The sequence below is a fragment of the Desmodus rotundus genome, chromosome 3 (genome assembly GCF_022682495.2).
Source record: "Desmodus rotundus isolate HL8 chromosome 3, HLdesRot8A.1, whole genome shotgun sequence".
NCBI classification, from domain to species: domain Eukaryota; kingdom Metazoa; phylum Chordata; class Mammalia; order Chiroptera; family Phyllostomidae; genus Desmodus; species Desmodus rotundus.
The window spans coordinates 186,653,203-186,679,124 of NC_071389.1; the positions used below are offsets into that span (position 1 = coordinate 186,653,203).

At 41.7% G+C, this 25,922-nt stretch overlaps 1 protein-coding gene across 2 annotated transcripts in view; it reads right to left on the minus strand.

Annotated features, from left to right (window-relative positions):
- GNPTAB (N-acetylglucosamine-1-phosphate transferase subunits alpha and beta) overlaps positions 1-25,538 on the minus strand; it is a 56,207-nt gene extending 30,669 nt beyond the window's left edge. Inside the window, exons 1-5 of one of the 2 annotated variants that reach the window (XM_024579204.4) lie at positions 25,236-25,538; positions 12,502-12,587; positions 4,967-5,086; positions 4,003-4,044; positions 1,761-1,966 (exon numbers count right to left, since the gene is read on the minus strand). In XM_024579204.4, coding sequence (XP_024434972.1) covers positions 1,761-1,966; positions 4,003-4,044; positions 4,967-5,086; positions 12,502-12,587; positions 25,236-25,352 — 571 coding nt within the window. In that variant the 5' untranslated portion in view covers positions 25,353-25,538. Of the gene's footprint in view, positions 1-1,760; positions 1,967-4,002; positions 4,045-4,966; positions 5,087-12,501; positions 12,588-25,235 lie in introns of those variants that run through there. The other variant, XM_053921963.1, reaches the window with a different exon arrangement.
- Between the last annotated feature and the right edge of the window lie 384 nt (positions 25,539-25,922).

The following is a 25,922-nucleotide window of genomic DNA, read 5'->3' on the forward strand; positions in this document are numbered from 1 at the left end:
ATAAATGAAACGTCAAGTATGGCTACACATTGCTTATCTAAATCAGGGGTTGGCAGTCCACAGACAAATTCTAGCCTATTCCTGTGTTTGTAGGGGCCCAAGGAAAGAACAGTTTTTACATTTTAAACAGATTAAGTGATAAATTCTTATATAAATATCTATATAATGTTTGCCATTTTGGCTGTGGCCCAGATAACCTAAAATATTTACTATCTGGTCCTTTAAGAAAGGATTTGGCAATCCCTGATCAATATAATTGAGGATGGTAAAGAGTGAGTTTGTGATCCACCATAAGGGTAAGCTCATGAAGGCAGGAATGTATCTTTTTTGTTTTCTGCTGTTTCCCTGTTACCTAGAACGAGCACCAACTCAGAGCAGTGACTCAACAATCCTTTACTGAATGAATGACTATAATGCGTAGAAGAGTCAAACAGAAACCCAATAGGAATTGAAAACACAGGGTTTGGAAGTGTACAGTTCACTACTGACTTTACTTATCAAAATTCACAATCTTTTAAGTTTTCACTACATTATAAAATTAGTAGAGGAAAATCCAAGATTCTTTCCACAGATGTTATAACTGAGTTATAATTGCTAATATATTGGCATTCCTTTTTTTCCCCAAACAAAATGCTATCAGAGTACCTTAATTTAAGGAAACCTTAATTTGAAAAAACAAGCAAATAAAACAGATAACTTACTATACTTTGTCAAAGATTATCCCTTTACTTTCCCTATATATATTTAAAATATAACTTAAGTTATAAAAAACCTGAAGTTATTTATACTAAATTGTCCAGGAACAGGTCTCTAGTGTGAAGGGGGAGAGGCCTGTACTTGGAAAGATTATAATTTCCTGCCAAATTACAAATAATTGCTAAGTCCTTGGAGGCAAGCACTACGCGAGACACTGTTCAGGATACAAAGTGGTGCAGGAGGGCTGAGGTGTCTGCCAGTAAAGAGACGAGATGAGAGCGCCACAGACTCCAGTGCAATCACAGCTAAGTTGCTAGCCAGGTTACAGGCATTACGGGAATGCAGAAAAGTAAAAACAAAATCACTGTGAATGTACTAGTCCAGGATCTTCATGGAGGAGAAAGAACTGGAGACAGGGCTGGAAAAACAGGAGATGGGCTAGGAGAGGAAGAGGAACGGAGCAGCGGGCAGCACCACACATGTGTGAGGAGACACAAGGAAGACAGGGGTGTGAGGAAAAATGGGCAAAATCAAAGCAAGTAGAGGTTCAGTGCAGAGGAAGTTTAAGAGACAAGAAGCTCAAGAAGGAGATGCAGGTATGGGGTTCATGGGCTAAGTGGGAGGAGAGGCTCTCTAAGGATGCGGGAACAGTTTAATGGAAGTAATTACAGTTTAATTTCAATTCCATAACCTGGCCAAATCAACTGTATAACCAGATGCTTCAGACTGTAAAGTATGAATGCTCCAGGTATGTTCTGTCCAAACTGCAGAAAACAACCTTGTTGAGTAGTTAGATGGTTAAAAAAAAAAAAAAGCATCCAGAATAACTGAGAGCCCAGAGAGTAAGGCATATGTGAGAGCACCAGGCTGAAGGTCCTGACCTTCAGCACAGAAAGCACGTGCACTGCAGAGTAAAACACATGCAGTCCCTCTCTGAGGTCACGGCTGAGATACAACGGCAGCTTTGTGCTTCTCCTTTTATTTCTTTAAAATTGCATCACTTCTTTTCAATTCAAAACACCCAATGATAACATGACTTTAAAATACCCCCAAGAAGACCTTACCATTCTTAGTACTGTCGAAAACAACAACTGAAACATTAGTGGAAGGGTTTTTAGGTTTTGCAACATTGAATATGTCGCTGGCAGAATGAAAAGAAGGGTAAAGAGATGGTAGGTCCTTCAATGTAATGTTGGCCGGCAGGGCTGGGTCCAGGACAAGCATTGGCACCTTAATGCAGTGTGTCAGCAAACATTCCAGCTGCTTCTCACTGCAAAGAAACACCAACATGCTCACAACTCCATTCCTGAGAACTTAACCAACACTAAAAAGCTTGTCGGTACTACTAAAATTTCCAGCTGTTTCTCTCTATATAGCCCATTTAAAAGGTATAATATTTTAATAAACAAGGAATTTTATCTCAAGAACAGAAGAATTAGCACAGTTAGCAAGTACGATATATAAAATCATTAAACAAGTGCAAATCTAAATATAGAGCTTTCAAATTTCTATTAATAAAATATGATTGCCACCAACATTTACTAACTCAAAGCGGCATAAAAAATAAACATTTCATTACTATCATTTTAAAGATTATTCATAATTGCAGCGAAGTCCACTATCAGGCTGACTAGGAAGTAGATAAATTCTGGTTGACAGAGTGTCACCGTCCTAGACACAGTTTACCAAGTCCGGTCAGAATACAGTGAAATACATTGGACATGACACGGCACTAATGCAAACAAGCAAATGGGACAGGATCTAAGATAACTTTATGGTAGACATTTTTTTCTACATGTAAGAAATACCCAGAACAAACATAGTATCTAAACAAATGAACAGGCAAAGGACACAGCTAGAGAATTCACAGAGTGGGAGCTGGGTCTAGTTAAACAATATACAAAACTATCCAACCTCACTAATAATCAAAGAAATGCAAAAGAAAACAATGAGGTATCACCTTTTCTTTAAATTTGCATCCCTCAGAAAATGGTGACTCAACATGGGTGCTAGTGCAGTAACCCTATTCCTCTCCAAAACTGCTGGTGTCACTCTAGACGGGCGTTTGCCACTTCCTCTTTGAAAGGCAATGTGGTTACGTCTCCATATAGTATTAAACATACTAATGCTTCTTCCTCGGTAGTTTACTTCCCTGAATTTAGTCCAAGTCAGAGAAGAGAAACAGGAAAACAAACCCACACACAGAAAATGCCACAGACTCACATAAAATGTTACAAAGTATTCTCAAAAATGAAAATATATAAATGTCCAACATTTGGTAAATTACTATTCCACAAAGTACCGTTTCTTTGTAGAATATTATACAACTATTAAAACTGCAAAGTAAGAAGCATAAAGATAATTTATCAACACAGAAATATATATGATGGCATAAAATTTAAAAAGCAGGAGAGGATAAAAAATTGCCCACACATTATAAATTATAACTACAAAAACAGAGTTGGAAAGGGAGTAATAAAATGCTCGTGGTTGCTGAATGAGGGCCCTAGAATTCTGTGAGTTTGTTTTCTTCACTTTCCTCTCAGCCTCTCTGGATGTTACATCATTACTTTAACTTAAAAGACATTTAAAAATAACAGTATTAAGAGTAATATGTATAAATAAATATACATAATTCACGTAAACTGATGATTCAGAAGGTACTTCTGGATCTCAAAATTGCTCAGAATCGTTTTTCTACAAATAACTCTTATTTTCAGATTTTATTTGAGGATTAGTGGGCAAGTGGCTATTAACAAAGGTATCTACTTCTCAGTGACAGTCTTGTTTTAAGGACCTACGTCAGGTATGATTCAAATCAAGGTGTATCTGATTTTTTTCATCGAGCTAAATTCCTTTCCCACTCCTCAAATATAAGACATACAACTTTAACAGCATTTAACGAGAAAGAAATATACATTAAGCACATAACTAAAGAACGGATATGAATGAAAACACTGGGTGGAAATTAGAGTTTAAGTGGACCAAGAGAACAGTATACAGAGACAGGTTAATGGGGATGATAGAGAAGAAAAACCTTTCTAACCCTTCCAAGAAAAGATAAGGCTTTGGTTAGCTACGACCCAAATAACTAGAGTTCTCAGTCAACTACACCTTTGGCACTGCAAGATTTCCCATGTAATGGATGCATGTAATTTGGGGGTCAAAAACTAGCCAAAAAGGGATTGAACAGGAGCAAAAGAGTTAATACAAAATATTGTATTCCCAACAAACACAACTGAGAACTTGGAAATTTCACTCCGATCCTTCTATTGTTATTCCTGAGGGGCAAATCAAACTGCTTACCTCTTCTTAGTTGGTTCCGTTGTGTTCTTGCCAAGGATTTCTCTAATGGAAAAAATATATATATTTCATTACATAGGCATGGACACTAGCCCTAAATGCCAGAGATGACTTACAACACTGATTTTCTTAAGTACTATAACGCTTATAACATTGGAGTTATATAATAAATTACACATTTCAATAAAATATGACCAACAAAAGTTATTATGTACCTTCAACAGTAACCACGACAGTTTACTTAAAATACAAGTTTTACACTTTACTACTAAAACATGGTACCAGGCCATCAAAGCCATTTTCATGCACTGGGAAGGTCGTATATTACTCTCTAACACCGAGAGAAAAAGATTCTTTGTTGTAGTACAATCTGGCCAATGACCTGCACCTGGGGTGCACCCATACCACTCACAAAGCAGTGGATGGAGTAGTTCTCAGCACGTATTCCTGAGGAATCGAAGGGGAATTTACATCAGCCAGGTCCCTAGCACTGAAGTCTCCCCAGAAGCTCACTGTACCTTTCTCAAGTAAAAAAAAAAAAAAAGGTCGAAATTCCATATTAAGCCCTGGTTGGTGTGGCTTATTAGATTGGGCGCCTGCCTACAAAATAAAGGTCGCTGGTTCGATTCCCTATCAGGGCACATGCCTGGGTTGCAGGCCAGGTCCCCAGTTGGGGGCATGTGAGAGGCAACCAACTGATGTTTATCTCGCACATGGATGTTTCTCTCTCTCTCTTTCTCCCCCCCTTCCCCTCTCTGAAAATCAATAAAACCTTTTTTAAAAGAAGTACGTATTAAAAAATTACCAAAGTTTCTAGTTCCATAGTTTACAAATTGATATTAAAAGGAATTTGAGATGCAGATTTTTATTTGGATAGCATTGTAATGTCACCTTAACCTTCTGAGCTGTACTGTTACTTGTACTTGTAGAACTTTCTGTGTTTTGTTTTTTCAAATCTCAGTTTTACCTCATTGCCTTCTGCTCCTCTTCCATCTGTTCCCTGACTTGCTGGAGTTCCTTCAGCAGTTCAAGGTCGGTGCCATTCACCCACGTGTACACCACGTCGATCGGCATGGGCAGACAGAGCCTAGGACAAACCCACAAGTCCCCCAGCTCATATACATTTTTCCAATATATTTGGGAATAACAGTATGTTTAAACTAGAGGTTATGAAAAAAATCAGTGAGAAGGTAATTCCACTGTGGCATGTTTTCAAACTGGAGCTGAGGGTTGAGAACCTTCTTTATGCAGTTTACGCACTTGATATAGGTGGCATCATTTGGTCCTCAGAGCAACCTTGGAAAGATGCTGCTATCACTTCACATTTAAGATTGGGGGTGAGGGGAGGTCTCAGAAGTTCATATTAATCTGCCACATTATCAGTTTAGCAAAAACTGGTATACAAATGCAGCCACAGAAAAAAATTAGAAGCTTAAAATCACACCAAAAAGGGTTATCAAGCAGTCAAGAATAAAGACCTAGCTCTATCTATTTAATGCTGTAGCCTTCCTGTTCCTTGCAGCCGCCAAGAACTAGAATGTCCCCCCATCCCCCAAAAGTAAGCTCCAAGAAAGCAGGAAACTTCCCTGTTTTATTCCCTGAAGTACCCAACCAATTAGAACAGTGCTTGGCACATAGAAAGAAGCTCACTAAGTATTTGCTGAATGAGTCAATGATTTCTATGAGACAATAGCACGGAATAACTTCCCAAACCTGCTCGATTTTTTCCTTATGATCTTATCCTCAAGGAGTCAGGCAGGCTTTTGATTCTTGAGTATCCTCCCTAAGCCTCATCTTAGTGTTTTTGTTCAGGTTGTACCCCTACAAAAGGCATTTTTTCCCCTTTTATCAACTTACTGAAATCCTACCCATCTTACAGGGTCTGCTCTGGACCTATGACACAGGAGTTCACGGTGACACATCACACGTGCTTTGGATGCTTCTGTGTCTAGTTTGGTCTTTTCTACGTAATGGTATGGCATAGTTTTTTTTGTTGTTGTTTGTTTTGGGGGTGTTGTTTAGGCCAAGGACTGAAGCTTACCCTCCTTTTGTCTTCCTCACAGGGGTCAGGCACAGGTTAAGGCCCAGAGCAGTATGAAGGGTTCCAAAGGCTGACCAAAACAGTACGTCTTTGCTGGTGACTACGATCATATCACCCAGTGCAGGGTTAAATGTCTCAGGGGAAAAGAAATGTGGTTTGGTGCATAAATCTCTCATATTACAAAAGGAACAAAAAGAGAATAACCACTTTTAGCTTAAAAGAAGCAGATGAGACAAGAGGAAGAGAGTGTCTATCCATTCATCGAATAAATATGTACTGAGCACTTAGTATGTGCTAGGTACTGTTCTAGAGGCTGGGGATCCAGCCGTAAATTAAACAAAACTCAAATCTGTACCTTCACGAAGCTTACATTCTAGAAAGGTGAAAACAGGAAGATGATGTTAAGTCATTAGGAAAAAACAAAGCAGAAAATGGGAATACAAAGTATGCCTCTGTGGGAGGTCAGGGTTAAACAGGGAAATCAGAAATGGCCTCATTGGAAGGGGGCATTTCAGCAAAGATGTGAAGGAAGTGAAGCAGCAAGGCTTGAGGGTAACTGAGGGAAGAATGGTCCAGAAAAAGGGAACACTTCACACAAATGCCCGGCAGACACCTATCTAGCATGGTGACAGGCCAGTGTGGCAGAGACACTGGGAGCAAAGGGGAGAACCTAAGAGGAGGTGGCATTAAATAGGTACCAGGGGACCCAGAGCTTCATGGGGAAAGTGAGGAATCGCCTCATACTCGGGCATATGTGATCGTCACCAACTAACAACCCTCCCCCCAAGGTTCACCACTGCCTGCAAATTAAAATCTAAACTCCTACATAATCTGCACCCCGTGTTCTAGACACTCCAGTTGTACACCTTTACCCCAACAGGATAAGAGCTTGCAGGTTTCTGAGCCTTTGAACACGCCTCCCTCTCAAGCTAGAATATCCTTTCCTTCACATTTCTTTCATCCACTTCCTCCTTTCCCAATCGCCGAGCCTCTTCCTTCTCCTCCCACAAAGAAAATGTACGCTTACTAGGCAGCTTCCACTGTGCTTTGTACACTAAGGAATATTTGGCACACCGTGCTGCACTATTTTTTATGCGTGTCTATCTTCCACTAGATGGAGTATCTCTAGGGCAAAAACATTACCACGCATTCTGTGCCCTGCTTCATTATTTCCTCTCTGTCCTTTATCTTCAGGCTCTCTTCCTACTGTAATTGTGTGAGTTTCCTCATGTAGGCTTTTCCCTGCATTTATCTATAGCAATGGTTCTCAAATGTTATTAGGTATCAGAAGCATCTGTCGAATTTATAGAACAGATTTATAAACAGATCGCTGGGCTCCAGAATTTCTATCGAATTCATTAGATCTGGACTGGGGCTGCAGAACACGCACTTCTAACAGGCAATGCCAGTGCTGCTGGTCTGGAAATGCACTCTGAAAACCGCTGATTTGTATGTGGTTTATATATACCTGTTAACTATTAGTTCACTCCCTCAACATATACATTGGTCTTTTCCATTAAAAAAAAAATGACTCACATTACACTCCTGTAAATTATTCAAGGTCTTCTCACTCTCAACTTCTCAGGTTGCTCAGATTGAAAATTAATTTTAAAAAACTGCTTAAGGCCCTGGCTCATGTGACTCGGGGGACTGAGTGCCAGCCTGTGGCCTGAAAGGTCCTCAATTTGATTCCTGGTCATACACCTGGGTTTCAGCACAGGCCCCCAGGTGGGGGTGTGCAAGAGGCAACTGATCCATGTTTATCTCCTTCTTTCTTCCTACTTTTCCCTCTCTCTAAAAAAATAAAATATTTAAAAAATTAAAAACTGCTTAAGTGAGATATTTTTAAAAGGTTAAAAAAAGAAGAAAAAGAACTGCACATTCCAAAGCTTTCCTGTAAAAGTAATTATCTGCTATTATAGATTTTTTAATAGAATCCAGAGAGATCCATGCAAGTTCAATTGAGGAAAACAATGTAAGGATATAATTCATTTACGTACAGGTTCTCCTCTAAGAAGGCTGTTGCATGTGATCAGTTTAATGCCCTGGTGCCAAACTAACAAACCTAAGGAGATCCTGTGATTTGCTCCAGGTCAGTGACTCAACTGTTTTTCAATTAGACAGGGTCACAAGGAGTGTGAGTCTTTCATTCTAACTATGAGACAATCTTAGTTTCCAGACAAGAAGGAAGTCTTTATCTTAGACTGAAGACTATAAAAGTTACCTGTGACTCAAAAACAAAGCTGTGGTGACAGTGACACAACTTGTATTTTAATCAGTTTAGTTTAAATGAGTAAAAAAGCACTTAAGAGTCTCTCGGTTCTACATTCTGTAAAGCAGGTTAAGAAAACCCAGAACTGAAATAGTATCTTAGAACCAAAGAGTTGGGGGAGATTTTATACTTAATCTACTATCTACATTTTAAAGATGACAAAACTGAGCCCCAAACTGATTTAATGCCTCACAATTAGTAGCAATAAATAATTTATATATTCACTTGTTACTGACATAAAACGGGATTTTCTCTTTTCATTCAGGGCAAATAACATTAAAGAGACCAACATAAAAAATAGTAGAACAATGAAATTTCCTATAAACATTATGGTATTTGAAAATATATTAGAACATGTGATATGTTAGATATGATCTATTTACTTGTCACCATCAAAAATTAGGCAATTTTGAAATATCCCTGCATAAAAATCAAACTATAGTTTCATGCAATCAAAAATTAGGAAAAGAAATATTTAACATACATGCAAAAAGTTCTTCAGAAAGAGAACAAGAGTGTTTGATTAAAACTGCGGATCTGGGCACTTGGGTTTTCTAAGCTGCTTTTCCTTCTAAAAGTTTTGAGGCCCTTGAGGCAGGGATTTATACAACCGCACCACCAGCACCCGGCATAGCGTAAGGCACAGTAGGTTGGATAGGTACATGATAAATGGTGGGGGTTAAAAAAAAAAGAATTCATTTTGAGCTTTTTAAAAAAAAACTTGGTGTTATTAAAAAGAACATTGAAGAAGCAGAAAAATTCTATTTCATTAAGAATCCATTAATGCAATAGTTCTCAAAGTGTGATCATCAGGCCGGCAGCTTCTGTACCATCAATGAACATGTTAGAAATGAACATTTTATGAGCCCCTGTGAGATGTATAGCCTACGACACTGGACATGGGGAGAAACTATATTTTCTCAAGCTTTCCATGGGACTCTGGTGCACACTGAAGTTTGAGAACTAATACATTAAGAAAATGGTTCTCAGCCCTGGCTGGTGTGGCTCAGTGGACTGAGTGCTGGCCTACGAACCAAAGGGTCGCTGGTTTGATTCCCAGTCAGGGCACATGCCTGGGTTTTGGGCCAGGTCCCCAGTTAGGGGCTTATGAGAGGCAATCGCACATTGATGCTTCTCTCCTGCTCTTTCTCCCTCCCTTCCCCTCTCTAAAAATAAATAAATAAAATCCTTAAAAAAAAAAAAAAAAGAAAATGGTTCTCAAACTTTTTAGTTCCCAGTATTTTCATACTCTTAAAAATTATTAAGGCACCCAAAAATCTTTGCTTATAGGTTATAACTATCCATACCTGCATATTTAAAAATAAAGACATTTAAAAATATTCATTAATTAATTTTAAAACAAAATAAACTCTTTGCATGTTAACTATTTGTGTGAGTAACTTTTTAAATAAAAATAACAGTATTACCAAAACCAAAAGAAAAACTTAATGAGAAGAGAGGCATTGTTTTACATTTCTGCCAACCTCTTTAGTGATTTAGCAGAAGAAAGCAAGCACCTCAAATCTCCAGTATTCAGTCTATCCCATTACACTGTTTTGGCTGAAGTATATATTAAAAAAAAACCAGACTCACACAGATATGAAGTCAGAAAGAGGAGCACTTTAATAACCTTTTCAGGTAATACTGGATATTCTTCTCTGCTGCTACACCAAAATAAGTGGTAGTTTCTTAAAAACTAGTTGCCATGTGGAATCTAAAACCACACTCATGAATTTTTGTGCTTTTATATTACAATCCATTGGTCTTTCTTGTGCTTTGAATGGCTCTTTGACCCATGTCATGTTTGGTTATCTGGAAAATAATAGCTGGCTGAGTTATGCAGATCTGCCGAATGGTGACACATTGCCTTACTTTTCTTACACATTAACAAATGTGATTTTTTGGAAAATGCCAGAAATTCAATCTGAGAAGTCTGCAATATTGTGAAGCTGGTGAGCTCACAGTGGTGGAAGCATGTTTTCCAAAATCTAATTTTCACTTGAAAGTTGAAGTTTACCATTGGCAACAAATACTATGCTTGCTTTCCTTCAAGAGACAGGATCGCTTTGTTCACTGTCAAGAAAATACCTGCCAAATAACCCAGTCTGATTAATCAACTGTAATTTGCCCTTTCAAGTTCTAACAATGGTGTTTCATGAAACAGAAGAGCTAGCTCAGCCTCAATGCAAACACCCACCCCAGGGCTTTTCCTCAACACAATCCCCACTGCGGTCAGGTCCTCTATGCTTCCTTCCCCTTTCACCACAGACATTAAAGAAATGTTTACTCAAAGGGTCAAGATAGAAGCAAATCAATAATTTTCTACCCCTTCATCGTGAACATTTTTAAGTGAAACCAGCTTCTTCTTGCCCCTGCAAAGATGCGGTGGTAAAGGGGACAATGACTCATGCTAAGTAGGGTGTGGCAATTTTACCCACACTGCTTGTATACCATCTGTGCGAAAGTCAACACAGTAAAAAAGCAAATAACACTTAGTATGGTTATAAAAATAGTTTTGATTTCACAGACCCCCCAGAGCCTTTGAAAACTGCTGCTTTAAGAGATCCTAAAAGAAAGCTCTAACGATTCCCTACTTCACTAGTTACCTGGCTACAAGATACCTCCCTTATTAGACTACAAAATTCTTTACAGCAGCTAGTGACAGATAGGGTCTAAAACAGTGTAAGACTCAAAGATTCAATCTTCACTGAAGGAGCAAATTCAGGGTGCCAATCACACGCAGGGTGATTTAAGGACCAAAGCAAAGAGTAACGCTTTAGGTCAACTCGAGAAAGCCTACAACCTCTCTTCATTAAGACAGTGAGGACTATAATATCACATACATCTAATTAGCACAGTTATTTTTAAAACTACTCACTTGACAGAAATCACTAGGCACTCCTAACAAGAGAACATAGGGACAAGGAAGTGCTTCTAAGCAGGGGACAAGGGCTCCAGAGGAAGCAGTGATGCAGAGGTTCCCAGAAAACTGTCCAAGTGTGCCAATTAACACCAATTATTACTTGTAGTTTCATTAGGTTTTCTGGTGCAGTGCATTTCCTGCTGTGTCAATTGCCATCAATTATTACTTTTAGCTTCATTGGGTTTTCCGGTTCAGTGAGAGTAGAGGGAAGGATTTATGGGACCTGTCCTCAGGGGGAAATGACAGTCAGGATCTCTGGATATGGCCTCTGACATTTGAGACCAAGGTCTCTCGTGAGATTAACTGCCTCGGTAGCCACCCGCACATCTGGTATTGCCCCTCTCGCCCCCCGCCCTGTGCTGCTCTGCTGCATGCCACTACAATGAAAAGGAGAGTCAGTAGATACTGCACACACACAGGGATAAATCAAAAAGGCCAGGGCTCTTTATTTGTTAAAGGTGGAATGATGATCACCAGAAGAATCCAAAACAAAAATTCCTTAACAGTAGCTCCTCTGGGTGAGGGGAAATCCAGAGCGGAAAAGAGAGGGGCTTTATTTGTTATTTTTCTATATTGTTTGAATTGTCTTCACCATAGACATCTATTGCTTTTACGATATAAAGCAATGTAAGTAATAGTTTTATAGACAAAAACCGAAAAGAGCCTGTGTGATTCATTTTAGCTGCACAAAGGCAAGGAAGACACTGAAAAAGATTGCTCCCACCCAGGTGTGTCTTGCAAGGGAGGAAAACTCTCCAAAGAAAAGAAAGGTTGAAGGCAGCATTCAAGAATGGCTGCACCAAGACGCTCGGCCTTAAGAAGCCAAAGACCCAACCTGTGAGGTTGTTTCTTCCTTCCCAGAGCCAGGCAGCAAGATGACCACGAGGGCAGGTGAGGGTCCGGTCCTGGTGGCTATGACGGGAATGGCCCCAGTCAACAGAGTGATGCGACCAAAGAATACTGGCCAGAGCTCAGAGCTGGAGACAGAGCAGCCACCCAGCTTCCTCATCTTGCGGGGGGATGGAATTACCTTCACCTCACAGAGCTGGGGCAAGGATAAAATGATCGCTTGGGAGCCAGGTTTTCCATCTAAAACATGTGAGGATGGACTCCAAGGTTCCTTCAGATGGGAGTAGTCTTGATTAAATTAAACTATGTCTACAACTCGGAAAGACCCCTCCAACTGCCATATTTAAAGCATGGGTGACGTCATGGCTCATTGTTTAAGTCAAAACAAACTACTCTCCAAAAGTGATCTTTTCTCACCGATTCTGAAAGGACTTTCCGGCAATATTGTCTCTGTAGGAATCAAACAAAACATGGTATTGATCTCGGCTCCATTCCAGAACCACCTAGGGAAAAATGAAGAAAAAAGAAAAGGAAACAATGTTTTATTTGCATCAAATACTAAAGAGTTCATAACTTTCACTTCATTGAGAATTGCTAAAGAAATGGGTAAAGCAATCAAAGTCTCCCCATTACGCGGTGCCTGCCACGTGCCAGACACTGCTCAATCCAGATGCATAAAGTGCAACATAAGGAGAGTTACATGCACGAGAATCAAAGAGGGAGCGAGCTCCACCTTTAGTGCCAGACACAGCACCAACCACAATGGCAGGCACATATAGAGTACGTTATCTGTTTTTAATAATATAACTGTATCAACTTGTGTCAACTTACTGAACTCAAACAGAAGTGATTCTCCATCAACACTCCTGTACCCAGAAGGTGGGGATGAGACACAAAAGGTAGAACAGGGAACAAAGACTTCAAGCTCTACCCCTCCCCTTTTCTGCCTCGGCTGGAACAGCGCAGACGTGACCTTTACTGACCACCTGTTCCCAGGCTTCCTCCTCCCCAATTTCCTGTAATTGAGAGGACCAAAAACCAAAAAAGAAATTGCTACCTGGGAAGGAGGGACAGGGATGAACCACGTGGGTAGTCACCCCACCAGTGTCAGAAGCTGAAGACCACCCTCTCCTCCCCACTTGCCCACATTTAATTAAAACCTTCCACCCAGACCCCGTTTGGGCATCTCATTCTCCCAGGTCGTCCGTTCTCACTTCTTGAGTACATACTATCACTTTAATAAATTTACTGTGCTTTGCTATAAATCCTTCCGTCACGCTCTCGGATCCTTCCTGGGCCATGACCAGAACCTAGACCCCGGTATCTGTTGAGGCCTCCCTCTGCCTCCGGGTGCTGCCCGGCATCAGGGAGGAAACAGGAGAGGCACACTTCACACAGGGCTGGGAAATGCTGATGGTGTGCTGACACACGTCTTCCCGTCAGATACATTAATATTTCGTGCGTTAGAAACAACAACGGTAACAGCAAAGGGTCCTTATCTACCACATTTAGGCGCTCTGCTGCTAAGTGTCCAGCCTTCTACACCCTTAGATCTCAGGCGAGGCAGCCGGGTTATGACTCGGGACGTAGGTTTTCATCCCAGCTCTGTCGCTTTTATGAGAGATCTCATACAACTTAAGTCTCTTTGGGTTGTTTCTTCATCTGTAAGATAAAGGGGATCTGACCAAATTGTCTTTGAAATCCCTTCCAATCCTAAAAGTACAGGGTGGGGCAAAAGTAGGTTTACAGTTATGAGTATGTGAATCAGAGTTTATCCTTGTGTTGTTATTATTTATTAATTTTGTACTATTTTCCAAAGAACAACTGTAAACCTACTTTGGCTCACCCTGTATGTGACGAAAGGAGGCGCAGGGCTGCGTGGCTGGCACTGTACACGGTGCAGTTTCTTCTGAGACCACACGGCAGCTCCTTAGGGTGCCACGTCTCTTCTATCTTCAGCCCCCTCTGGGTCTCCTATCCCTGGTTCTAACCCTGTCAACATTTCAGCTTGGGTCTCTTCCATCACGACCATTTCCCCTTTCTGCTTAAATCAGTTCTTAACTAGAGCCTGCGGTGGAAATCTTGCCAAACTCTTTTCTAAGTGAGTGAGTAATGTGCTAAATGAGAGATCAAAAAGGAGGCTTGTAAATCAAATAAAATTCATAGGAGGGTGTCAGATCATTTTCTTAATACGATCCAGGATGGAAAAGAGCAGAAATTTGAATGGCCAATTATCAAATTACGTATTCTGGGGTAAGCCAGAAAAATACAAGGATCTTCCAAACAAACAAACAAAGACAAACTTGTAACTTGTAATTAGATCTTGTTTTTAGCCATTCTTAGCAATAAACAAAAGACCAGAGGACGGGTTAGAGAAATCCTTACAAAATCAAGTCTCTTTTTCCTCCACAGAAGCCTTTCCACATTCTTCAGCCCAATCCGAATGCTTCCTTCTCAGAACTCTGAGTAGCTTTCATCTAATTTCCACCTACTTGGAAATTAGCTACCCACTGCCTTGTAACATTTCTTGCCTTGCACATACTATCTTTTTCATTGTTACTTTCTTTTCACCCCATGTTAGCATCTTGTCAGACCAATCAAGTTGTAAACTGCTTCGGTGTATTTATCATTAACTCATACTGAGAACAATTCATTGTACACTGTATTCTTCTTACTAAATGTCTGGTTATAGCAGGAGTGACATAAGAGACGAGCAGACTGGGGAATTGGGGACATCTCCTGGGAGAAACTCTCAGTTCTCCTCTACCAGTGGCTGTGTAACCTTGGGTAAGTTACAAAGTTCAGGCCTCGATTTTCTACACTGTGAACTTACGTACAAAATCTATTTCATGAGTTTGTTGTGCTGCTGTAGTAGTGATTCTCACGTGACATGGGCGAGGACGGTGTGTGAAAGGCGTACTGGGCAAACTAGAAGTCCCGGTAAACAAAGCGTATCTCCTGAACCATTGTTTAACAATGGCAAGACCTTCAAAGCATTATATTGGTAGGACTTCAAGTTTTTATGAAACAAGATGAAAAACATATGTGACTTTTGCAGATTAACGGTTGGTCTTCAAAAAATTCCTCCTTGCCACGCTGAAGTGCCCCACTCCTCCCCACGTGCACGCACACACCCCTCCTCTCCACGCTGTTCTCCTCGGAGTATTTACTTTTCTCTGCTTCCAAGGGCAGTTTGTTGGTAAAATTTAAGACACAATGAACTAAAATACTGCTTATTAAAATACTACATGAGCTCAGAAATACACCATAAAAAGAATTGTAAAAATCATCTAAAGGTAGTTTACTGGTTAAAATGTGTTTATCACTTTTAAGACTTCATTTTAATAACCATGGCATTCGAGGTATTTAAGATCAATTGCTCATCAATTTTTACAAAATGGCCACCAACATCAGTCTTGATGAGCTGATGGCAGAGGGATGGGGACATACATTCACCAAGCACCCCTCCTCCTCACTGAACCCCTGAAACAGGGGACCGACTGCAGGCAGGTGCAAGGAAGGCCCATTGTCCAAAGAGAAGCCCTGGGCCACCAGCAGCGTGTGGAGGGGCTGGGGTCTGAATCAGCACCACTCCGGAGCCCACGTTCCCGTTGAGCTTCGTTCAGGGGCTCTCAGCTTCACCGGGCTGCCTCCTGGGACAGCTATTTACACCGAGCTCTGTCAAATACACATTTCGGAACGTGGTCACTCAGTTCTGAAGACGGTATGTTTATCATCCTTAATTCAACGACCCAGATCTGTTTCCTTAGCATGTTTGTATCTAAAGGACCACAACCACAGAATACATTTGTGTTCTTCCTCAGTATTTTCAGAATGTCTAACACCCCTTTAACTGGTTCGCACACACAAGTGCTAAAATTTTCGGGTGATAAACTTTTTAAAATTAAAGAACCATGAAACACGTTTATTGAAGATTTTTATGATTCCAGACAGGATCAATGCCTGTGGCTGAACAGTAGTGAATGAGACGCAAGGCCCACAGTCCTTCATATCAGAGGAATCCCTTGGTCAAGGAAAGGAGGAAGGTAACTGTTAAGAAGAGAAGAGGTACACAGCGCCTATCCGCTCATCACCATAAGATTTATAGTCAGAAGACGCGAGTTTAAATCCGGCGCTTACCAGTAATAAAACCTAGGGCACTTCTCTATTCTCAATTTCTTCCTCTGCAGAATGGGGATTAATGCCACCTATTTCACACGACTATTTTGCCGCATGAGTGAGATGTGAGATGAGATATACAGGGCTGTACAACAGCACCTACCTGCAAGCTGTTCGCCTGTCCCTTAAAGAAGGCATTTACGATTCTGCCATATAATTTACCTGTTTTAAGTACATGTCTTCCCCTCTGTGAGCATCTCAAAGCCAGGAACTTGACCTCTTTTTATTTTATTCCCAAATCCTTGCACAGGGCCTGGCACAAAATAAACACTCTAGAATGAATAAATATGGCTTAAATATGAATAAAGATGAATAAATAAATGTTACATACATCTTCATGTATGAATAAAGATGTTTACAAGGCAAACATCTGGGAACAGCTTACCCCGCCAGGGTTTCCCTCCAGGACTCTCTGCTTTCAGTTCCACTGCCAGAGAGTCAAGGTAAAGAGTAAAGGGCTACAAACATAAGGAGACAACAGCAAGCCTAGGCACACAAGGACATAAAACTCTCTCTGTAAAAGCACGTGTCACTTCCTCAATTTTTCCAGCAAAGAAATGTGACATGATACACCGCAAAACTTAAGATGCTGGGGCTCTCTAACCTCAAGCGGTCAGAACTCTGAATACTGACATAGCTTTTCATACACAGCTTTTTATACATTGATACTCATCTATTTATATTGTCCTCGATTATAATAAAGGTTCTTCACAGTTCCCGAAAACAAAATTTAGTTTGCATTCAAAGGTACTAAGAGAGACTAAGATATGGATCTTAAAGATAGTTTGGGCTTTATCTGTTCTACTAGCCCTACAGCTCCTGTGATATCAATCAGGAAGTGCTATCTGCTCGTCTCCAGCAGCACTGTCTTATCACATCTGCTCAAACATGCTCATTTGTTTTCCTGCGTTGGCCCATAGCTTATAAACAACAGAAATTCTTGTCTCACAGTTTTGGAGGCTGGCAAGACTAAGATCCAGGCACCCACAGAGTTGGTGTCTGGTGAGAGCCAGCTTCCAGGTTCACGGCCTTCTGTGTCACCTCACGTGGTGGACAGGGCCCAGGAGCTCTCTGGGGTTTCTTTTGTAAGAGCACTCATCACATCCGTGACCCAATTACCTTCCAAACGCTTCACCTCCTAATAACATCGCATTGGGGATAAATAAAATGACTGGCCTAAAACCAAGCAGTAAATCATCAAGAGATAATGCCAGTTTCCAAAAGCAAATACACCTTCTTTCGGGCTTTTGTACAATTACGAAAATCAATATTGAAAGCCTGCTGGTTCTGAAGCACTGAACTCGATGTGGTATTTTCACCTGGATTCCTACGGTCTCCTGCTGCCATTCTCTTCCTCCTGCAATTCGCCTTCCATATTACCTCTAGAGCAATCGTTCCAAACACAGATCACATTCATCACTCTCTTGCTTAAAATCGTTTGAACGATCCCCATTTTCTTCAGGACGACTTGAAATTTCTTAGCGTCACTCAATAGGCAAGCCCTCAACTGGCCACTGCCTGCCTCTCCAGCTTCGCTCCCGGGTAAGCTTCGGCCCTTCAGAACTACTTTTGTTCCTGGAAAGTGACAGTGACTCTCACACCCATACCTTTACACCTATCGCATCCTTCACTTAAGAAAGTGCGGGGAGGGGGCCTCAGCCACCTCTTCAAGATCAAGCTCAGATGTCACTGAGAAACTGCCAGACACACCTATGTCTTCAACTAAATTTCTCACAACGTGTTTTAAGTTTGTCTGTCTGCCTGTCCATCTCTCTGTCTGGAGAGTAAATTCAAGAGCTGGAAAAAATTGAACCATCCGGGCTGGTGTATCTCTCCACACCATGCCCCTCTCCTTTCTTGGAGAGTGAATAGAAACTTTATTCAAAAACAAACAAACAAACAAACAAAAACAAACCCTGAACCATCTCTGAGTCTCTAGCAGGCAGTAGAGTACTTGGCCCACAGCACACACCTCCATAAATCTCCAAAATACCCTCTGAAATTGTGGTGAAGAAGCTTCTTCCAATTTGGAACCAATCAGAGACAGAAAGGAAGTGAATGGAATGAGGTAATGAAAGGGGAAAGGAGAGAGAAAGGTATATCAAGAGAGAAAGAAAACTAGAACCTAAAAGAAGAAACAATTTTAGGACGCAACTTTAAAGTAGGCAATATGGTTTAAGTCTGATTGTAGAATTCATTTGGCTCTCCCGAACAAGTGTGACCTAATCTGGCACATTTTTGAAAGATCACATTTTTCCTTTTCAATTGAGTGCATGTATGAATCACACACATAGGCTGACTAACCCCTTGCTAACAATACAGCATGTAGATCATGAGATTGGAACAACCAATCTAAAGAACTGAAAAACTTCACGTGACATATTGTGAATATATAAACAGCTACACTTTCTTGTTACACTTTAGAAGGAACCAGAATAACATACGGTATTATAAGGTGCCAGCTACGTTAAATTAATAACGTACTTACTCCCTCTACTTTCACGTCAACCATAATACAGCACAGTCAGGCAGAGAAATCACTGTGAACTTTTCTGCTCTGTCTCTAATGAAAGATTAATACGCTCTTCAGTACGACCCTGGCATCAGCCAGGAAGGAAGGCCTCCTGCTGCTGTATTAATAAGCATCATAGCCAAGGGAAGAACAGCCCTGAGACAGGACAGCTGCATTTAATTGGCGCCTACTGGACACCCTGCACACCCTGCATGACAAGGCATCATGCCAACTGTCTTGTACACGTTAGGCATCTCATTAAAACCATTTTTCCTCATGAGGCTCAACCATAATCAGTGAGCAAAAACAAACTTTTGTAAGTATTTCTTCAACAAATATTCACTGAGTACCTAGAATTAGAGTCTGGGTGAGAAAATGAACTCATCTAGCTTGACTTTATCGCCTATGTTCATTGCAGCATTATTTGCAATTGCCAAGATTTGGAAGCAGCCCAAGTGCCCATCAGTAGATGAGTGGATAAAACAATGGAATATTACGCAGCTGTAAAAAAGAAAACCTTACCCTTTGTGACAGCATGGATGGACCTGGAGAGCATTATGCTAAGTGAAATAAGCCAGTCAGAGAAAGACAAGTACCATATGATGTCACTCATATATGGAATCTAATGAATAAACTGCACTAACAAGCAAAATAGAGACAGACTCATAGACAGCAGCTGATAGCTCCTGGCAGGGAGTGGAGGGCAGGTAGAGAGATTGAGCAAAACAGGAAAAAAGAAAGAACTCATGGACACGGACAACAGTGCAGTGACTTCAGGAGGAAGGGGGATGAGTGGGGTGAAAGGGAATATGGGGGGTAAATGGTGATGGAAAAAAATCTAAAAATAAATAAATAAAGACTAAGTCAAACCAAATACAACTATGAAATTACTACATTAAATTAAAAATATATATTGAATCGTCACTGAAAGATTTACGAGGGTGCACTTGAGCTCAGTTTCACAAAACTCCACATTAATACACCCAGATAAAGAGCTTAACAAGATGTTAGAAATGGAAACAACCCACTTTCACATCTTTGAGAACAGCAACTTTCAACCAGTGCACCACAAGAATGTTTAAATCCTGACTATGTAGTCAGGGGCACTGACCTCTTTTCCCTTAGATTGTCAAATTCAAAAAATGACAACAGCCAACACAACAATAGCCATTCCAGTGTGAATGAATCAAAATTATACCTATTTTTGTGTCGGATCGGCAAAGAATACGTATTTTTTGGTGCGCCGCAGCATTGTAGTCATTCGTTTACGTGTGGCATGAGATGAAAAAGGTTGGAAGTCACTGTTCTAGAAGAGGTGAAGGGTTAACAGCTATCACGGTCAGAATGTCAACATTAACGAGGAAGAAAAGATGTGGCTTTTGACTCAAGCCAGTGTCTAGGACAGCTGTTGCTTTGGCTTCTTTTGATAACAGCCTTGTGATTTCCCTCTGGGGAGCTCCTCTCAGATCAGGCGGTTCACTTGAGACTGACAGCTCGTTAGCCCTGGGGAAGATCCAGGTGGTTACTGAGGGCACAATAAGGGCACTGGTTCCCTGGCTGGGCAGGCCACCTGGGTCCAGCTCGCACTACGAGAAAGAAAAGCTCCCTTTCTGCTGGGCTTACTAAAATGGCAGTTCAGAAGCTGGAGTTGCTGACAGCAATCTTTGCTACCCTAGGGGAAGAGCTTGTGACAACTAAACCAACAGAGGGGAAGAACAGGGACCAAAACAGACTCCTGATGATATCACTTGGCAACTCGATCCAGCCCTGCTGGAGTTTCACCCTATAGTTTTTCAAATACGCCAGTCAAAAAACTACAGTTTTTCTTAAGCCACATGTGAGTTGGGATTCTGTTGCAACCAAGTGCTGCTGACTAATAGCAGCAGCAATTTTAAACCACTAATAATTCAAAAAGAAAAGGCTCCTGTCTCCTTGTAGAAGTCTCGACCTCCTCTACAATGCTTCAACCCATAATTTTCTTCCCTTCCTCTGATTTTCTAAGTGATTACTGGGTACCTACTCAGGCATTCAATTTCCTACTCCTTTCGCTGTTACTCAGTCCTCGTGACCTTGTCTCAACTATGCCAAGATGGTCAAGGATGAGCTAAAATTCTTTGTATCTTTGGTAGCACCTACCACCCTATGAAGTACAATCAGACCAATCATATATGAGAACGAAAAGGTGACTCCGGATGGTCTGCATCGAAGTAGAAAACTTACACTTTTACTGGAAATGAGCTTTAAGTGATATTGGTTAAGGTCACCTCCATTCATTCGTTTGAGTGCTAAGAATACCTCAGGGAATAAGACAAGGTCCCTGCTTTGACAGCTGGCTGCACTGTGTCCCTCCCCCAAGCCCCTCCAAAGAGAGACCATTTACTGTTACCTAAGGGCCTCTGGCACTTTCTCTGAAGCACAATGTCCATGACATTACAGTTCATGCTTTCTCATGTGATGCGCCCAATAAATGCATATTCACAAAACATTAAAGCTAAAAAGGGAGTCTTGTCTAGAAGTTTTAAACATTATGTTTAACAATGAAAGCTTCCCCCTCCCCCAACAGAAACTTACACAAAAGAGTTAAGAGTGGGTGCTCCAACCCAGCGGGCAGCTGGGGTGACACAGTTGGAGAACCACAGCGGAGCACAGTTACGGTGGAGCCAGAACCAGGCCGGGGCTATCCCGACTCTCAGGCCAGGTGTCTTTCCACTTCACCCATTTACTGCCTTTGGCAAAGAACACACTTAAAATATATTTGTGCAATGAGTGAACCACTCAAATACAAACATAATAACAAATCTCTTTCTTGAAACTGCCAGTATAAGAAACTGATCACCACGGCTGAACATAACTTGAGCTGGACCCAGTTTTCAATTTCCTCTTTCACTGAACAATAATCTCATTAATATGAAATGGTGGTAGGACGCACATGAGCAAAAGGGACCAGGGAGGCCGGGGATAGTTATTACCCACTGCGGGCAGATTCTGTGTGAACCTATCACCTACCTGACTACCTGGTGTAAGTTAATTTTTGGATATTTGTTCCCATCCTTACTGCACATAAGGAAGTGATGCATTTTACACACACACACACACCAAGCACACAGATACACACACACACACCCAGCAGTGATCTATAATCCTTTATTCATAATTCTGAAATCCAAAAAGCTCTCAACAGTGAAGATCTTCTTGTGTCTTTTCTGGCAGCGAAACTTGACCTGACCTGACCTTATTTGGTAGCAAAACTTGGCCTGAACTGACTTGAAGTTATTTATAGTCTTTATTTTCCTCATTGCATGTGAATAGGTCATACGTTCCACTGTAAAAGATACTGATGTTTAATCATAAGGTAATTCAGTAGTTCCAGAAGTTTCAGATACGGGGTTGTGGATTTGTATATAAATAATGTCTATAAATAATTCAACTAGGAAATGATGGCCCTGACATAACTTTTACTTCAAAAGCATGTTTTAAAGTTTAGACAATATCAACTGACAGAAGACAAACATTTAAAACTGGGACCTTCCAAGCTAAAAAGAAAGAGCCTAGTTAAGCTAGTGCTCCGATCTGTAGAGGAGGAAACTAGACTTCCAGAGGGCACTCAACTTGCCCAAGGCAACTAGTGTGCAAGGGACAAGTTCCCACCTGCTACTCTCACCCCAAGGCAATGAACTTCAGTGCACATTAGATCTCCCCTAGGGATTTGGATCCAACTCTGCTTGATCAGACTTCCCAAGAGTTCTCCAGAAAATACTTAGAAATATTTCAAAAACTACTTCCCTCCCTCAATTCCACCTTTTTGTCTCAAAATTTGCATGAGTGTACGAATAGCTTATCAAAAGTCAGCATCAATATCACTTACTCTAAGACGGAAGGAAAACATATACTATGAATTCCCAGTTAACAATGATAAATAAAAGGACAGTCCTTTTATCCATTATAATTAGTGAAGTTATTAACAAGTTGATAATATTAACTGTATGACGACAGTATCTATTTCAAGAGTTTATTTCAAAATAAGGATTAAACGCAAAAAACAGATGTTGATAATAACAATAATAGCAGCAGTATTTACTACCATTTCACGAGAGTCTGTTAGGTGCCAGGAACTGCGTGTGGTACTTTACGTACACGTCTTACTTAGTCCTCACTATCAAACCCGCAAGGAAAGTATTCTTGCCTCCATTTTAAAGCCGAGGAAACTGAGGTTCGAAGAGGTTAAGCATCCTTTCCAAGATCATTCAAAGAATAGCCTGGGCTGTTTGAGAGACCAAGAACTGGGCTTCCGAGTACAGCTCTAGACCCATACACTGCCTGGTCTGAGGCCCAGCTCTGCATGCACTGGTTGGATTAACCTGTGCAAGTGCATTAGTTTCATCATCTGTAAAATGGGTGTAATAATAGCACCTATGTCACAGGGGTGACGTAAGGATTAAATGAGTGAATGTATGTAAAGCAGTTAAGAGAGGGCCTGGAGCCTGGTACTCCCTATGTACTAACTATCATCATGATTAATACTGGCACCAGCATTCGAAACCACATCTGCCTAATCCCGCAGTCCTTCTTTTCTACTGTGCTGGAAAAGTGCAGCCGGCTGTATCCACCTCCTGTGACACCCGTTGATGTTCTTTGCCTCTCATTTCTCTTGCCTGCTCCAAACTTGAAAGTCTGTAGTCATTTCAAGACTGACAAAAGTCTTTTTTTTGGTAAATAACCAGGCATCCAACATATAAAATAAAAACTTGTAATAACTGATGCCTTTAAGTCACTTTCACGCTGTAGGGTTGTTAATAAACAGCTAATTCAGATTAATCAGGGCCCAAAAAAAACCTTATCAGCCATAAGACACAACTATGCATAGATACATTCACTATATTAAGTGTGAGCTTACAAGTCTGGGACACTTTCACTTACAAGTCTGGGACACTTTCTCACCCTAACTTGTAAAATTTACTTTTATTAGCCCCTAGACCAAAAACTACTAAAAGTGTACATTTGGAGATCATGCCACATACTTCATCCATTCATTCATTCAACAAATATTCAGACTATATTCTCTGGTACAGTGCCTGTGCTGGGGTTACAGTAATTAAACAGTAGACAGCACCCTCTCTTATGGAGCTTACAATCCAGTATGGGTACAGACTCCAAACAAAAGTATACTGTGGCATTTCTAAAAACCATTGTGCTAATTTTAAAAACTTTTTCAACTCCCTACCATATCCACTTTTATATATGCACAAATATATCTATATAGACAGATTTCTAACAACTTGAAAATACAATTTTTCTCCTAGTTGCTATAGAGACATTTTTAAAAGTGGTGTTCTCTAAAATCACATATATGTACTCTTCTAGTTCTGACCTACTCATAGTTATGGTACACCTGTTTATGGTAAAGAATACTGTATTAGGCCATCAATAATAAACTATCCAACCTAACCCAAAGGGTTGTTTCAGTCACAAAAATGTTTAAAGTGCATATCCAGAAGCATACAAAAATCTATTAAACTTGGGTGTTTCCACCTCCCAAACCTGTTGCTTGGACCCTCTGAGGAATTTACAGTCTGACCCAACTACTTTATTGCACATTAACTACAAGCAGATCCAAAAAGGCCGGGCTTGTGTGATCTGGAGTCTTAATTATTAGCCTATCCCATGATCCCAGGGCTTGCGCTGGCTCCCAAGAGGTTAGGTGCTGGAGTCCAATATCATTAAGCTGTCCGGGTCACGTGAAGTGGCCCTAAACTTCAGGTGATCTCGGGACAGGGAAAAAAGTGCTTGGAGCTGGCAAGCGATCTCTCTATCTGCCAGCAGGACTAACTGCTGATGTGTAGTTGTCCCAATGACAGAGCCTAAGTGCAAAAAAGTCCCCTTGCACACGTAAGTCCTTTCAATTTGGGGCCAGTACACTTTCCCCATTGCAAATTGCGGTACAAAAACACGCATGCCCTTGGAAGAACCTATATTAAAAAGATTAAAATGCCTTTGTCAAAGGTGAAAAGATTAGAAGGGTGACATCCGAGGAGGACAACTGTAGGAGGGGCAAGGGATGAGAATTTAGGAATGGGAAGACAAAAACTCTAGGTCCAGGGAGGAGACTTCAGAGAGGCTAAGGCCTGCAGGAGAAAGTCAAAAGACCTGGGGACCCTAAAGAATGCACCTGGGGGGAAAAGGAATCAGTAGAACAAGCGCCTATCCCCCACACCCCCAAAACCGCCCGAAGGACGAAACCCATCAACCCAGATGCTGAAACCCGATCGGAGTCCTCCGCACCTCCTGGGAAAGGGCAGGCGCTGGAACTTGTCACTGGAGTGGCTGGGAGGAAGGGGGGCAGGAGTCAAGCGCACTAGGGCTTGGGGCGCCCCCAGGCTCGGCGAGGGCTGCAGGGGGTCGGGGGCCGCGGGGTCGCGCGGGTCCAAGGCCCCCTGGTCGGAGGTCCTGCGCCGCTACTCACCTCTCCGAACTGAAAGGCGGAGACGATGGTGACAACGACGCCCACGAAACAGACGTAGAGCCCATACCTGTGGGACAGGCAGGTATAGGTCTGTCTCTGCAGGAGCTTGAGCAGCATCACCTCGGCCGCCGCCACGCTACACCCGGAGGAGCGAGAGCCGCAGGCTCAGCAAGCCGCCAATCAGCGGCCCCAACCGGGCCGCCTCGCTCAAGTCACAGCCTCCGGCCACCGCGCATTGCCACTTAGGGGATCGACGCCCGCTCGGCTCCACGCCGCGGCTGCCGCTTCCGGGAGCCGGGAGCCCACGCCCTCGGCACGGCGGAGGCGGACCTGCAGCCGGCCAGGCAGCCAGCGCCGCCCTGGCCTGGCCCTGCGAGAGGCGGTGGCGGTGGCAGAGAGGGGTCCGCCAGCGCCACCTGGAGGGCGGAGGGGCGGAGGGCAGGCGAACGCCCTTCCACTCTGCGCGTGCGCGGCAGGCAACCGGAGAGGTCCCTGCAAGGACCCTGTCTCAAGCCGCGCAATATTGTCGTGAATACTTTGGCGCGCACGCTCTTATCTGCTTTTACAATAATTGGGAAATTATAGTTCATAAGGCTCTTTCCCCCTCAGGCTTTCTAACCATATTGCTTGAAATAGGAAATTCTTGGGCTAAATGTACCTAAACCAAAATTTATTTATTAGTTAATT